Here is a 17268-nt window from a genome sequence, read left to right on the forward strand (position 1 = left end):
ATACAAAATACAAAAATATATAGACCTCTTCAAAAACGAAACAAAAAAAACAATATGGGAAAATATACAACCCGCACCCAAAAAAGAGCTAGCACTCTCGATAAATTTGCATAATAAATCGGTCCAGCGGCATTTCAGATCGAGTCAACGCTTTCAATTTGCTTAATTGCTAGCCTCGCGAGGCTATAGCTTCCTCTGGCAAAACCAAGCCTGGCATCTCCACCCTCAGCATACTGTCGTCGCCATATTTACCACGAACGACGACGACGATGCGGATACGGTCTAAAAATATATTCCAATTCCAAAAACCAAAAACTTGGCGAAACAGGCCCCTTTGTCGGGTTTTTTTTGTCTGTTGTGTCCTGAGTCCTGACAGCTTGTTTATTTATATCTGTTTTGTGTTTTTTTTCTCTTTGAAGGTCTTGATATTCTCCCCTTTTATTCCATCTCTTTTGTATATTTCACTCCCATTCTGTGTGTGAAGCTCCTATATTTGAAAAGCAAAGCAAAAAGAGCCCTTGTTGTCATGAAGCCATTTGAGAGTAGGTGTACAACAAAGTCCTCCCCTAAAAACTACCCACACCGAAGCAACGCGACTTGAACGACCGACGACGGTAATCCATCATTTATACCCAAATTAATGGCCGATGAAAGTGTTTTTATTTTAGCGAAAATTGGTTTGTCATGCATTAAAATGATTGGAAGGTGAGCTGCTACAGCGAGAGGAAGCGGCGCGGCGCGACGCACGGGCACTGCGGACAGAGTAATCACCTTTTGCGGGTGAGGCTTTATACTCGAAGGTGATACCATGACCCATATAAATGGTCTCAGATGGTTATAGTACCGGTATTACCGCAATTTAAACGCCACCGTGCGTCGTTGGTCCGTGATTTGTTAGCCTTTCGGTTTTATTGTACCAATAAAGCACCGATTTGGTTTCAATATAACTGCGGCTTGTCCGTCGCGTCGTTGTTGGCTATGCAATATGTGAAATAGCATGATTATTCAAAATTTACATAAATAACATAGCATTGAAGGCTTCAACCAAAAGAAGAATGTGCGTATCCATCAACTGTTGGTAGTCAGGTATTCAAGGTGACGACGAGGGAATCCACATAAACCATATACGCAAATCCCAAGAGTGCAACTCGGTAGGCAACGTATAACGTTGGGAAGTGCTGGACGTGATGAATTTACGCCCATAATTCACTTTCGATTTCAACTACCTATATACCTGCTACCAGGCTTACACGTATCGTGAATATCAATTAGAGGCTTGGTAAGAAAGGCATAAGCAAGTATAATTTATTTGGTATAAAAACCAGTGCCAGCAACGGAATTGATATCAAAGCTCAGTTTTCGTTCAATCGAAGTTAACCGCAAACAATCAAACCAAAACCACTCAAGATGTTCAAGTTTGTAAGTATTTTTCCATCAACCTCCATAAAAAAGGATTAAATCACCCAAAAAGGATACGAAGGATATTAACCATCTTAATGTTCTAGGTCGCTATCTGCTTCATGGCTGTTGTTGCCCTTGCTGCCGCTAAACCAGGAGTCCTTGCTCCAGGATTGGCCTACTCATCACCTTTGGTAGCTGCTCCAGCTGCGTACGCTTCATACGTGGCTCCATATGCCTCAAGTTACAACGCCCACTCAGTTGCTCACTCTGCTGCCTACCCAGCTGCCTATGCTGCTGCCGCTCCTTTGGTCGCCGCTCCAGCTGCATACGCTGCCGCACCTGCTTTTGCTCCAGCAGCTTATGCTTCTCCAGCTTTCGCACCTGCAGCATACTCAGCTCCTCTGCTGTAAGATGGATACAAAAATTGAACTGATCCTGGGACTAAACAAAATATTTGATGAACTGCAATAAAACGAAAACTTAAACTAAACTTTTGTGTATCGCTTTTTTTATTTAATTTTTTTTAACTTAATTGAAATTGTCAAGTCTTGACATAAGAAAGAACAATCCTCAAATTTAGAATTCAACATAATTATACCCATCACAATCTCCATAACAAGCGTCAGCTTTTCAGCACTTTAGCCAGCTTATAATTATACCAACTTTTAAATAACATCAAATAGGTAGACACTTTCAAATTTTCCACGAAATATAGAAAAATCCTTTTTAAGTTTTTCTCTTTTGAAAATAAAATAAAATTTAAGTTCGCTCATTTGAAGAGCAATTGAAATAATTGAATTTAAATGGTCTATGGGATTTGGCTATGGTGAGATGGAACACAAAATATAAGAATAAACTTAAATTAATTTTATTATACCGACGCAGACAATGACGACGCCATATCCCCTTTTCCTTTTATCAAGCAACCATTTTGTTTTATTGAATCTTCAATTTTTTGTAAACGAACAAGGACATGAGCCTCCAGAACCTCAAGGTAGTGTTAAATGATGGTTCGAAGGCGGTGGTGGCAGGAAAGAGAACTAAACCAGCACTCAATTTGCTTTAGTTATATTAAATTCCTAATCCTTGTTGTGACCTTCATTTGAATTTTTTGGAGATAAAACCAAAATAAAAAAAATATATATAAAATAATTTATATCAGATAAGCACATTAACAAGAACCTCAATCGTTTAGCTTGACATCCTGCTGTTGACGTATGTCATTGAAATTAACATAAAACCCCCCCAATATAAAAGAAGGGGTATTTTATGTTTACCTCTATTTTATGTGCTTTATATATACATTTATATATCTACATTTGAATAAATGTTAAATTACGTAATTCGTTGCATAAATTATTGCGTTAGCCTTGTTATTTGTTTTATATTTTATTTTTGTCGATTTAAGGTATGGACATAAATTAAGGATAAGATTTTAAATTAAAACAACAGGTTAAGTTACCTATGGAAGTTAAATATTCCGAGAATTTTAAATTAAGTGAAAGTAAAATTGATAGATGTTGAAATTTTAATTTAAATATTAATGTCGTGTTATAGATTGACCTTTAAAATAATTCTATATCAAACGATTTATTAACTTATTTATGGAAGTAATTATAATTTTCCGAAAGATACATTTTTGAGGACAAAGGTTCATATGGGTTAGCACAGTCACATTATTTATATATAAAGGGAGGGGGAGGGCATGTTGTAGCAATTAACTTGTATAAGTATTCGTTAATAATACAATTCTATAAAATTGGACTTTTGATGCTTTAAACATAATTCAATAAAGACTTTTTGTAAATAAAATGATTTTGTAGCAAAATGCCTAAATGCAAAAACCTCCCCTTGATGTCCTTAAAAATTAGCACCTGATATTTTTTGTCTCTCGGGATTGAGATCGAAGCCCTTCCGGGCGTTGATGTCCAGTCGCTCTGCATGACCCACCCATCTAAGTCAATGGATTTTAATTCTGTTAACCAGGGCAGTGTCGCTGTACAGTTCTTGTTTGTATCTTCTTCTCCATCTATGCAGACGGGATCAAAAATCACCCGAAGAATTTTTCTCTCGAAGCATCCTAAGACGTTCTCATCTTTCTTTGACAGGGTCCAGGCCTCAGCGCCATAAATGAGGGCCGGAATGATGAGTGTCTTATAGATGGTGATTTTAGATGCTCAAAAGAGGACTTTACTACTCAATTGCCTCCTAAGTCCAAGGAATCAGCGATTTGCAAGAGTTATTCGTTTGATTTCAACGCTGGTGTTTTTGTCTGAGTTTATAGCAGTGCCAAGGCAGACAAGGTTGTTAACTACCTCGAAGTTATAGCTGTCCATGGTGACCTTTTTTCTAAGACACCGTTGTTCAATACTTGGTCTTGCCCTCAATGACCAATAAACCATGTCAATATCATCTACGTATCCGAATAATTGGACCGACCTTTGGAAGATTGTGCCTCTAGTGTTGGCGGTTGTGTTTTGCACGATTCTTTCCAGAACGATGTTGAAGAAGTCGCATGACAGTGAATCGCCTTGTCAAACCTTTTTTGACAGCAAATGCGTCGGTGAGATCTTTTCCGACCTTGATAGAGCAGCGTGCATTCTCCATCGTCATTCTGCACAAACGAATAAGTTTGACAGGGATGCCAAAACTAGACATTGCTCTGTAGAGCTCTTCCCTATAGATTCTTTCATACGGGGCTTTAAAATCGATAAAGAGATGGTGTGTACCGATTTGAAGTTCCTGGGTTTTTTCCAAGATCTGCCGTAGTGTGAATATTTGGTCGATATTGGACTTCCCTGGTCTGAAGCCACACTGATAGGGACCAATCAGGTTGTTGACGAACGGCTTCAGACGTGCACATAATACGGCAGAGAGGATCTTACACGCAATGTTAAGGAGACTGATGCCTCTGTAGTTGGCGAAAATTAGAAGGTCTCATTTCTTGTGTATGGTGTGAACTATGCTGATATTCCACACATCTAGCATTGCTTTCTTCCAAACATATTTTGCAGATGAGTTGGTGCATGCTCCCTACCAAGTCATCACCTGCTGCTTTGAATAATTCGGTGGCGATGCTATCAGCTCCAGCAGCTTTGTTGGACTTCAGTTAAGATATAGTAAGATACAGCTTTCTTGACTTCGTCATGGTCGTTAAGGTGGAATTGTTTAATCTGCGTCGACTAAGTTATGTGGTTCTATCTCCTCTATGCTCTATCCCCCTAACAGTGAAATTCAGTTTGTCATCGCCGTTATATAATTTGGAGAAGTGGTATTTCCAGATTTCTAACATTGACTGCGGTTCTACTACGATATTTCCCTGTCGTCCTTACTGTCTTCGGTTCGTGGCTGGTACCCTTTTAAAGTTTTTTTTTTCATTTTAGTAAAATGTACGAACCTTATTCCTGTTATGACATCCCTCTATCTCCTCGATTGTGCACTTCTCATGCTCCTTTCTTTTCCATATAAGAAGCGAGTGTTCTTCTATCCTATTTTGCTCTTAGAGATCGCGAGCAGCTCAATTCGACAAATCGAAAAAATTACAATAATTAATAAGTAAGTGCACGTTAATTTTTTTTATAATAACCCTAGCTAACATTTGGGCCCTATATTCGTCTCCGAAATTCATGTTCTCTGAGGTTCAAAAAATGATCACTTACTGTTAAAATGTTGCTCCTCATTTGAACCTAATAGTGGCAGTTATCGGACAATACACGATGTTTAGGATCAAATGAGGACGACAGCAAAAAGCCTTTAATGAACCTTTTTCATCTTGAACATAGCTTTTTTCTTGGTTCATTTACTCTCTCTCTCTTTCTTTATTTTTCTCTGATACTACTTCATTATCTTTATTATACTCCCAGGTACACGACAAGGTAGGCTTTTTAAGTATGCAAAAAAGACGATATCTATTTTTAATGTTGACAATCCTTCATTTAGGATGATATGAAGTTCACAGTAATGCGTAGAAAAACGGAAAGAATTCTAAAGATTCATGTAGGATAAAATTAGGACGATACAAAATTGTTTACGATGATATGAGGTTCATTTTTCTATGTGCAGGAGTAAATGAGAAGAAAAGATCCTTTTAAGGACCAGAATAGGGCCAACATTTCGACTCGGGACACCAATAATAAAATAAAAACTTTTAAAATTTCTTTATCGTATTTGTCTTTAAACTTGGATGGTAATTGAATTGTTGCGTATTCGCTTAATTTTTTGTAGCAAATAATTTTGATTTTTAATAACATTTTATTCAAAGTAGAATTTACACGCTTTATGAGTTCACTATTTTTATTTTAGGTCTTCAAACACATTACTTTATAATTTGATTAAAATTGTAAGGAACACAAGTCATCAGAATGACAAATACAATCAAATACAAACTGGGATGCGACCCACACTGATAACTTCCCATCCTGTCTACCGATTTGTCTTGCTTAAAAAATTTAATAAAATTTTCATAACAATATTTTGAGATAAATAATTTGAATTCAATATTATTTTTCTTTTTTCTCTTAATACTTTAGCCGAAAACCATTAGTTATAAGTTTTTTTGTAGGTTTTCGTGTTTTTTTTTTTAAGTTGTCAGTTGTCAGTTGTCTAAGAAATTAACTAAAAATGTTTTTATTATACAAATTTGATTTTTTCAAGAAAATTAAGCACAGAATAAAATCATTTTGAAGTCAAACCTTCCTTTATTCATGAGATATCTCGAGAATCGACCATCAATTTTTACCAATTTTGTGTACCATTTTTTGTAGACATTAATTTTCGTAAAAAAAGGCTGTCGTAATTTTTAAGCGTTTAATTGAATCTCAAGTGCAATATATTCTACAAGATGAACTAAGTTTAAGGCCAATATCTTAAATGTTTGAAAAAAATATTTGAGTCAAAAATAATTTTCTATCAATTTTAGTAATATTTTGCAAAAAACCTTTACTTAGATTTTTCTCAAAATTTTACCAGGTTTCAGAAATGTAATTCTTATAGTTGCACAAACATTTGAAGTGAAAATCATTATTTTTTAAGTTGTTTTGATTTATAAAACATTTTTTCAACATTTAATTCAAGTCGATAGCTTTACTGATTCGTAAGATATTTTGTGTTAATGCAAATTTTGACTTTTTTTAAATTGCTATGGTATAAAAACCATTCAGTCAATTTTCTCCAGATTCCTTTCATAAAATTTTTTAACAAAATATTGTTAACTAAATTTATTTAAAGTCGATATCTCTACTAGTTCTTGAAATATGAACGACGATAAAAGCTTCCTGAACTTACTCTCGCACGTTCTCTGAGAAAAAAAAGTCAAATCAATTAATGAAACTCCTAAGTTATAACACGCAGTCGCATAAAGCCCAAATTTGTTAGTCTCGACTGAGTAAGATATAAGCCTGAAGTACGTTTGGACTTTGAGTTCTGCCACAGAAATACCAAGGGCCCGACTAAAAATGTTTAGAATTATGTCCGTCCCAATGAAAAGAATTTTAAAATGATAAAACATACAGAATTTCAAGACAGAAAAAGCTCATTTGTTGTAATTGTTTTTAAACTACATCCATACATTTTAAGGACTTGGCATATTCTTAATCAGGGTTTTTGTGTAGAGCAGAAATTGGTTTTAAACAACTTATGTTTAGATAATTGTTGTGTTAAGTGCTAATTTGGTGACACTTTTTTAATAAAAAGGGGCCATAAAAATCTACCATTTTATCCAGACTTGCAAACAGTGGCCTACTGTTTATATTACAATTTTAAAAGGTTTGATTTTTTTCCTAATGACATTTTATTGATTTTTTTTTAAATACGTTAAATTTGTTTACAATTATTTTTTAGAAACCAGGAAATGAAAAATAAGTTTAAACACAAATAATAGCTTCCACAATTTGAGTCCTATATTAATACAAGATATATCATGGTAGTTTAGTTGTGTTATTAACTTCCCATAGAAAGTTATTGTAATGGGTCCGATTTGTCAAATTGAAAATGTTGGAATTTCTCGACGTTTCAAGGTCAATGGAGTCGAAATAAAATATTTTTAGAGAGATGTCTGTGCCTGCGTGCGTACGCAATTTCGCGAAGTTTTTTTGTCGTCCATAGCTCAAGAATCAGTAATTGAATGGGTGTTTTTTTACCATAGCAGTTTTACCCCAAATATCTCACGAACCAAAATCGAGAGACACTTGACATAAATTTTATATAATATATTGTAACGTGATATCAAACAAGTTTATTTTTTGAAAAAAATCAAAATAACAATAATAACGTTTTAAAAAAAAATCAAATTGACAGTTTTCCTACCAAAAATAAAAACCAAAAAAATGTATAAAAATTAGTAATAATTGGTTTTCGACTGAAATAACTTTTCAATACTTTGAGACATTGGCTTAAAACAAATTTCTTTTTATTTTAAATATTTTTGTCAAAATTGAAAACAATTTTTTACAAAAAATTAAAAACCTAAAAAACAAAAGTAGGAAAAAATTGATTTTCGACTTAACTATCTTTTCAAAACTTTGGCTTAAGTCCTATTTTATCTTATGAGAAATATTGTTTTGAACATTTGATAAAATGTTTTGAAAAAAACATTTCTTAAAGTTCGTAAAAATTGATTTCGACTCTTTTCAAAAATTAAAAAGAGGCTGGGATGCGACCCACACTGATAACTTCCCATCCCGTCTGTTGATTTGCTTAAAAGTTTGTCTATATTCGTATCAATTTTTACCAAATTTGCGTACTATTTTTTGTAGATCTTTTTTCTATGAAAAAACGGATTGTTGGATTTTCATATAAAAATTACTGAATATCAAAAACAATATTTTCTGTGAAATAGAATCAGCTTAAAGCCAATATTTTTAATTTTTGAAAAGCTATTTGAGTCGAAAGTAAATTTTTACCAAGTTTTAGTATTGTTTTTTTTAGAGTTTTATTTTTTGTAAAAAAACTGTCAATTCGGTTTTTTCAAAATTTGTTCTTATATTGAAAACAATATTTCTTATAGGTAAAAATTAGTTAGATGCTATTATCTCAAATTATTGACCAGATACTTGAGTCGAAAATCGATTTTTACCAACTTTTATTAATTTTTTTTTAGGTTTTTAGTTTTTGTAAAAAAAACTGTCGATTCGATTTTTCTCAACATTTTTCAGAATGTTGAAAACAATATTTCTTATAAGATAAAATAAGTTTTAAGCCTAAATTTCAAGTTTTTGAAAAAATATTTGAATCAACTTTGAATAATGTTTTTTTTAGGTTTTTATTTTTTATAAAAAAAACTGTCAATTCGATTTTTCTCAAAATTTTATCACATGTCAAAAACATTATTCTTCGTTGCAAAAAAATGTTTTGAAGATGAAATCATATTTCAGTCGTAAATTTTTGGAGGTGACACATTTTTTTTTTATCAGTTTTATTGATTTATAAAAAAACCGTTATATTGATTTTTTTCAAAAAATATACCGTTCGGTATCACGTTACAATATATTATATAAAATTTAATTCAAGTCTTTAGCGTTTTCGGTTCGTAAGATATTTAGGGTTAACCAGAATTTTCACCTTATTCAAACTGCTATGATAAAAAACCACCCACTCAATTTTCTTGAGATCCCTTTCTGCGTCTTTCTGCCTTATTATCTCTATAACAAAATTTATTTGAAGTCGATATCTCTTCTGGTTCTTGAGCTATGGACGACGAAAAAAACGTAGCGAACGTACGGACGTACGGACGTACGGACGTACAAACGTACGTACACGCGCACGCACAGACATCTTTCTAAAAATCTTTTATTTCCACTCTAGGGACCTTGAAACGTCGAGAAATGTCAAAATTTTCAATTTGACAAATCGGACCCATTACAATAACTTCCTATGGAAGGTACTTTTGTCAAACTTATTGCATTTTTGTGTCAAATATTTCTCTATAGTGCAGTCTCACTTGGTGATCTTTCATATTTGTAAAACCAAGAATATAATTTTGTTTTAAACTTCTTGAATTGGAACAGATTAAGTTGCAATACAAAAAATCAAAGTAAATAACTCCAACCATTTCAGATACTTAAATAATCAAACATTTTGAACTTAAAGCTGAAAATGGAAATCCCTAACTTGACCTTATGTATTTTGGAAATGTGCAACAAACATAATTTATTTATGTGATTATGTTTACACTTTACACAATTTACCTACACTCTACTTACCCTTTCACTATTTTCTTAGGCAGAAAGTCCTTGTTTGCATTAACCTTTGTTTTGTTTGTCAATATTGCCTACTTTGCATCTTATGTCAATTTTACTCAGAATTTCCCACACATACTTAAAATTAATGTAGACCATCGGTTTATGAATTTTCTATTCCATTTCTTGATGACATAGAAACAATGGTTCTTGATGGCAGTAATATTGTATAATTAAGGTTCTAACACCACCTGAGTCTTATCCGTTATGATATAAACCGTTAAAGAAAATATATGTACCTACACCTTTTTCTTCTTGGAAAATCCTAAAATATACTCGTATATCTTCAAACACTCTCAATATCTCTCTCTCTTTTAGCTTGATGATAGGCCTTGAAGAAGGTTTAACATTTTAATATTTTCAAACAGCCTTTAAATTTAAGATTCCAGGATAAAATATATAACACTAAATTAGAATGACATCCATTTGCAAGTTAAATGCTGTGTGGAATTTCTAATGGTGTACTTCCAAGGTCACGTAGCTATATCTTATAGTATACCATCATCTCATCACTTGTATTATGTAGCATCCTTCCTAATGCTGCCATTTAACAGCTTAACTTGGCCTAAATTATTGATTATGAAGAAAGCTCTATATGAATATTTTATCATTTTTAGACTCAAGACCTTCCTATGCCTACAGGTATTTTTTCTGTTCTGTTGACAGTGATTGATAAATGTAGGCGTAAAGTATCCTTTTCACACATAACAAATCGTAATATTCGAAAAAGTTCCTTATTCAAACAAAAAATGTGTGTCCTTTTTTATTTTAGTCTTATTTCGAGCATATTTTTAACAATAACCCCCGCATAAATGGTTTCGGTGTAAATTATTGATGAGTAGATTTTTTCGACGTGTTGTGCACTGATATTGATATAATGCCAATCACAATATTATTTTTGTTTTTCTTTTACTTTTTCATCATCCCAAAAGTGAAGAGGAATTAAAAAGAAAATCGATTTCAAAAGCAGGTGGCTCCTGAAATTGAAATTTCCTTTCAAGATTAAAAAAATGGTTGAAGAAACTGTATTAGTGTTGGTATTAGTAAATAATAAACTTGTGCTCCAGTTAATTCACTCCTTGGGAAAATTATTATCGTCCTTGTGAGCTTGCTAGAGTCGAGTCATTTCTGGAATGGACTTCTACTTTCAGGAAAAATAGATGGAGACGAAAATGGAGGGGTGGTGGATGAAGTATAAAAACTTTTGCCAGCTGGGAAGTTGCATAGTTAAAAAACATTTTCTTGTCAACATGAAGCTTTAACGTTTGAAAATAGTTTTCTTCATCTAGAAAGTTTATTGAAGGAGAAAGTTCGTCCTTTTTGGTTTTAAATTTTTCGTTTCGTTAAGTTTTTTCTTGTTTGGTTTTGATTGTTTGCTACTTCTAATTTTTTGCAATTTTCTTCGAACGTGAGAATAACCTTCAATACTACAATACCTTGTTGGACGCATTTGCTCATAAAACTTTGGATTGCAGAGGTATTCGAAGAGATTAAGGGCTCTTTCTCTATTGGACATAAGATCGTTTATCAAATGTCTGATTTGATAAAATGGCAGTAGAATGTTAAATCTTTCGTTAAGTTTCAGAAACGCATTTTATTATTATTAAAAAGCAGTATATTCAACTTGTACGGTGAGAAAATTGACACTGTAAATTATATCCAATTTGACAAATAGCTGCATTTGCTTTTCAAAGTTTTTCGTCAAGTTTTTTTCACCTTTTCTTTAAAGATACTAAAATCATTTCATTTTTATTTTATTTAAAATCACTTCATTTTAATGAAAGTCAAATTTTGGAGTCAGAGGTTTTGACTTTAATTTTACAACTTATTACGCTTCAAATACTTACCCTTTGAAAAATATTGTCCTTACAAAAACGATATTTTTTGTTCTTTCTATCAACTTAGAGATGAGGTGAAGTCAGTAACAGAAAATAATTTTTCCAATGAAAAAAGGAAATAGGTAAATTCGGATAAACTTTGTCTTGTAAATGTCAGCATGACATTGATTTTATTATTTCCTTGTGATGGCTAACTAAGTAAAATTTCCGGACAATGATGGTATTTTATTAGATGGCGTGGTTAATGTGAAGAATTGATTGCGGAATTAATGTTGTTGTGATATAAAATTGCGTTTTAAAATAAATAATTGGCTTTGGTGGATTTTTAAACTGCAAAAGTGGATTTTCAAATAAGAAATTATAAAGCTTCAGGAAATGGCAAAATACAATTTTCATGGAAAGAGTATTTTTGGAAATTTGGTTCAATGATTTAAATACTTGATTTGACGGTGATAAATTTGGATTTTTTCAATAAGTGAAATGGTTTCCAAGTAGCAGCGTCTTGGGCAGAAATTCAAAAAGGGGAATTAGAAGGAAGGGGTTATTTCAAATAGATTTATAAACAGGCTTTAGGTTAAAAATAAAGCACAAGAAATGATTGCCTCTAAGTTAATTTATGTCAGCAATACACATACGAAAAATAGTTAAGGGGTGCCCGCTTATTAATTTAATGTCAATAATAGAGATTATTTCGTTTTAAGAAAGAACGAATATTATTAACAATAAAAAAGATACCTTTCGATAAAAATTGTCCAAGAACAATTCGCACATTTACCGCTAAACTGTTTCTTCGATAACTTTACGAATTCAAGATTGATTGTAAATTGTTACAAAATCCAATTTCTAAGAGTTGGCCTTATAACTCTTAAACAAAGTAAAATAAAGCCAAATTGGTTTTATTTTACTCAATCTGGCAGCAACCCCAAACCCTATAGCATGCTCGAGCAGGGGATTTTGCATGGTGGCAGCAAGTCCCCCTTTGCATGCCTTAACGTAAAAAAAATTGGGTGTTATTTCTCAAAAGAATTTGGCCACATTTAACTTTGTCAAAGTGCAACATAACCAACTGCTGACAAATTGGCAGCAATCTCTGTATTGTTCTATTTTAGGCAGTAACAACAAAAATTAGGTTGCACAAAAGCCCTTTTGAAGCACTGATTTAGTTTTTACTTGCTAATGTTAAACGATGACAGCTTAAAATCACACCTTCCCGAATAAAATGTTTTTCAAACTAAAACCTCTTTTAAGGAAACCCTATATTTTATTAAAATTTCAATACTGTTGGTACTTTCAATTTATCAAAAATAATACATTCATTAAGTCTTTTATAACCCATAGCGTTATTTTTAGTTGAAAAGTGATTCTCTGTGAACTTGCTACCCCTATTGGGAATTAAAGACAAACTTTCTTCTTTTGGATAATGTTGGAAAATAATTTATATCCTAAACAAACAAAGTAGCAAAATTTCAGCTCTGCTTGATTTTTTTTCGAAGTAAACCAACAACTTTGAATGGCTACAATCGCAAGATCTTGCCAAATTCTTCTCTGACCGAATCACAAGTAACCTCTCTCGAACTTTTTTGACGCCAACACAATGTATCAAACACCAGTTACATTATTGCCAAGATGCAGTTAGAGAAGCCGCATCTGACGTGCTGGATTTCAAGCAGTCTCCAACAAGTTTTAACGAGGCATCTCGGCAGGCAACAACAGACACGCAAAGTTGCGCTGCATAGAAGGACGAAAGCTGCTCACGAGCCCTATGAGCAGAAGAAGCGAGCGGAACACCGACTTCTCAGAAGGAAAAAGAGAGGGCATGGGAAAAGTGCGGTCGAAAATGTTGAGAGGTTCAAAAGCAGCAATAAAAATCGAAAGTTTTATGAGCAAGTAAAACGAAATCCACAAGTACATAAACCTCCAACCGAAGGATGCAAAGGCTAAGTTGGAAACATCAATGCTGAGGGTATGGAACGATGATTTCTGCAGGCTGTATAACGACCACGACGAACTGAATTCCGCTGTCAGGCAGGATGATCCATTTAACATAGACGACGAAAGCCAACAATCCCGTCTTCTCGGCTCAGACGAAGTAAAGTTTTTCATATCTAAGCTGAAGTCTAACAAGGCTGCTGGAGCGGATGGCTTGAATGCAGGGCTCTTAAAAGCAGCTTGAGATAATTTGGTTAGGATCATGCACCAATTTATCAGAATATGTTCGGAAGAAAGCATGCCCGATGAATAGAACCTTAGTATTATTTGCCCGATTATGAAAAAAGGAGACCTTCTAAACTGCACCAACTATAGAGTCATCAGTCTACTTAACATCGCCTATAAAAGCTTCTCTGCTGTAATATTTGAACCTGTGAAGCCCATCGTTTTTAATCCAAAAGCTGGAAAATCCAGCCACGTAAACCCTAAAGACCTAAGACCTTTCAGCTTATCATCGTTCCTTCTCAAAGCTTTTGAACGTTTGCTCGATATCCACTTAAGGGCAAGTATTGGAAAGTCCCTCTTTTGAAAGGCTCAACACGCCTACAAAAAAGGCAAATCAGTTTAAACGTCTCTACACATCATAAAGAGTACACACTAGTTGCCTTCTTAGATATAGAAGGTGCATTTCACAATGTCGACACATCTGCAATTGCACGTGTATTGACATCTCTGAAGGTAGATAAGTCGATCAGCGAATTGATTAATCAGATGCTGATAAGCAGGATTATCAATTTAAAACTGGGCGATTTTACTGCATAAAGGGTTGTCAGCAGAGGTACGCCACAAGGTGGTGTCCTATCCCCTCTCCTCTGGAACTTAGTAATAAATGAATTACTAATTACTCTAGAAAGAGAGGGATACAAAGTGTTTGCTTATGTGGACGATGTTGCTGTTGCAGTCATAAGGCCGAACCTTACTTACGCTAAATATGACTACAAATCGCGATAAACTCAGCAAAGTCCAACGAACAGCCTGCCTGTGTATAGGAGGAGCACTTAGCTCTACACCCTCCACCTCACTTGATGTTCTGTTCCATTTAATTTCGCTGTACATTTTCAACAAGAAAACGGCCGCTAATACAGCCATACGGCTTCAAGCCTCCTCTCTGTGGATCAATAATGTAATTGGCCACACCACTGTTTTGAACTCGTTCAGAACTGTAAACAGTAATATGGACTACACCATACCCCATCCTCAGTTTAACAACTATAGCTTCAAAGTGTCTATACCTCCCTGTCCTAGGTCTTCTTGGAAGAATACATCATTTTTGAACGATGATTCTATAAACTTTTATACAGACGGATCAAAAACAGAGGATGGGTATGGTGGGGCGTATACTCAGATAGACTAAACTTAAGTCTCTCCTTTCGTCTACCTGATCATTGAAGCGTGTTCCAAGTTGAAATCCTGACTATAAAAGAAGTCCTATCCTGGCTTAGAGAAAACGTTATATCAACTAATGATATATGCATCTTCTCGGATAGCCAAGCTGCGTTGAAGTCCCTAGACTCTGTCTCCACTAACTCACTAACAGCCCTAAATTGTCGATCATCTCTTACGGAGATGGCTACACAGTTTAACATTCACCTTTTCTGGTTGCCGCGCCATAAAAACATTCCAGGATATTGCAAAGCTGACGAAATTGCAAAAAGCGGAACAACTTTACCAATGCTAGCATAGGTATCCCCTTAGCTACATGTAAACTCATGCTAAAGCAAGATACCGTAGAGAAAACAAACTTCAGGTGGAATAACAACACCACCTGTTTAGCAACAAAACTAATTTGGCCTAATCTTAGCGGCAGGCGCTCAAAACAATTAATCTCTCTGAGTAGATTGCACATTAGCTACGCTATAGGTGTCCTGACTGGGCACTGCCTAATAGGAAGGCATGCTATTCGACTTGGAGCCCCTGCAAATAATTTTTGTAGGAGTTGCATGAACGAGAAGGAGGAGGAGACAATCTCTCGTCTTCTGTGCACATGCCCTGCCTTATCACAAAGACGTAGAATCCACCTTGGAGACTACTACTTCAACGATACCAGCGATCTAAAAAATTCTGACACAATTTGTCTCCTACGCTTCATTCGAACTCCTAACCTAACCTAAGTCCATCGTATACAACCCGATAGGTCCTTTTAAGTGTAATTTTAGGCCAGGAAAGTCCAAAGTCGATCAAATATACACATTATGGCAGATTCTGAGAAAAACCCAAGAACAATAAATCGACACTCAACATCTTTTCATCGATTTCAAGGTCGAATATGATAGAGTCTACAGAGATGAGCTCTATAGAGCCATGTCTAGTTTTGGAATAGCTGCTAAACTCGTCCGTTCACATTACTTCATAAAGGTTAAAACAAACTTAACAGAGCCTTTCGGTGTCAAAAAAGGCTTTGGATAAGATGATGCCATGTCATGCGATTTTTTTACATCGTATTTCAAAGAATAGTGCAGAGCTCACAGGTCAATACTAGAGGCCATTTCTTTCAAAAGTCATCGAGAAAGGACTTACAACAACGCGTTTTGGTCAAAACGACACCATCGACAGATGTTACTTTTTAGGTGGTTAAGGACTTCGTCTGCCTAAGGTCCGCTGTGAACGTACAAAACAGTACCAGGGCTGAGATCAAACGAAGAATAACTCTTGATAACCACTGTTTCTTTGGGCTAAGAAAGCACCTCTTTTCGAGAGAAAAGTTCTTCGCTTTATCTACGGTCCCGTATGCATAGAAGGAGACTGTATCAGAAGATAGAACGATGAGCTGTGCGGGCTGTAAGGCGACTTAGACTTAGCCAGAAGTAGAGCGCATGGAAACAAATGCTCAGTTCGGAAAGTCTTTGAATCAACACCCACAGGCCAGCTCAGTAGAGGAAGACCGCGGTTCAGGTGACTCGCACAACTAGACAGAGGCCTCACCCAACTTGAAGCTCGAAACTGGAGACATCTATAGCTTAAAACTGAGCTAGATGGAGAAGTTTGTTGGTTGAGGCCCTGGTTCACACAAGATTGTCAACTTACAAAAATTTTATATCTAAAGCTTTAAAAAATAACTTGACGAAACAAAATCAAATACAAATGCAGCACTATTTTCTTTCGGTCAATTTTAATCATAACCTTTTTTCAACCTTCATAACATTTACAAAAACACTGGAGCAGCTACTTTGGCAATTGGAGCACTGTAAGCCAATGGAGCAGCATAGCTAAGTGGAGCAGCATAGCTCAAAGGAGCAGCATAACCATAGTTGTTCTGAATATCAATACGGCTGCTTCCTTCCGAGGCCAAAAGTGGTGCATTGTACGCCAAAGGTGCCGAGTAAGCCAAAGGAGCCGAATAAGCTAAAGGTGCAGAGTAAGCCAAGGGAGCAGAAGCCAATGGGGCAAGCACACCAGGCTTAGCAGCAGCGCACGCAACAAGAGCGAAAAGAACAACAGTCTATAAATTAAAAACAAAAAATTACTTAATATTGAGAAAGAGTTAAAACCAAAAAAAAAAACAACTTACGAATTTGAACATTTTTGTGAGTTTGGTTTTGATAAGTCTGCAGTTGCGAACTGAATATGCTTGAAACTTTCTCACTTAACTGTTTTTATACCCTGCACATTGAAATGGAAATGAATATGAGTTAAGTTCGAGATTACGAACTATATAAATTGTGCGTGACCTGAATTTCGTTGTGATATTGATTTGGTTAAGGTGGGAGGTGAGGTATTTATTCAATAAGTGATGGTCAATGAGGTATTTTGTCTCCTTTCATAAGAGCTCTGGTTATTTTTGTTTTTGTATTTCGATTAAGTTTTTC

General features: G+C 34.8%; 2 protein-coding genes across 2 annotated transcripts; one reads left to right on the forward strand and one right to left on the reverse strand.

Moving 5' to 3' along the window:
* Positions 1-1260: 1260 nt before the first annotated feature.
* Positions 1261-1811, forward strand: LOC129945196 (cuticle protein 16.5-like). Its single transcript, XM_056054853.1, has 2 exons — positions 1261-1419; positions 1506-1811. Exons 1-2 carry the CDS (start codon positions 1408-1410, stop codon positions 1809-1811), a joined length of 318 nt encoding a protein of 105 aa, XP_055910828.1. The 5' UTR covers positions 1261-1407.
* A 14741-nt stretch (positions 1812-16552) lies between these two features.
* On the reverse strand, positions 16553-17115 carry LOC129947937 (cuticle protein 21-like). Its single transcript, XM_056058709.1, has 2 exons — positions 16971-17115; positions 16553-16901 (listed from the first exon to the last, which is right to left on the reverse strand). Exons 1-2 carry the CDS (start codon positions 16980-16982, stop codon positions 16605-16607), a joined length of 309 nt encoding a protein of 102 aa, XP_055914684.1. The 5' UTR covers positions 16983-17115; the 3' UTR covers positions 16553-16604.
* Positions 17116-17268: the final 153 nt, after the last annotated feature.

Source organism: Eupeodes corollae, chromosome 2, assembly GCF_945859685.1.
Source record: "Eupeodes corollae chromosome 2, idEupCoro1.1, whole genome shotgun sequence".
Lineage (NCBI taxonomy): Eukaryota > Metazoa > Arthropoda > Insecta > Diptera > Syrphidae > Eupeodes > Eupeodes corollae.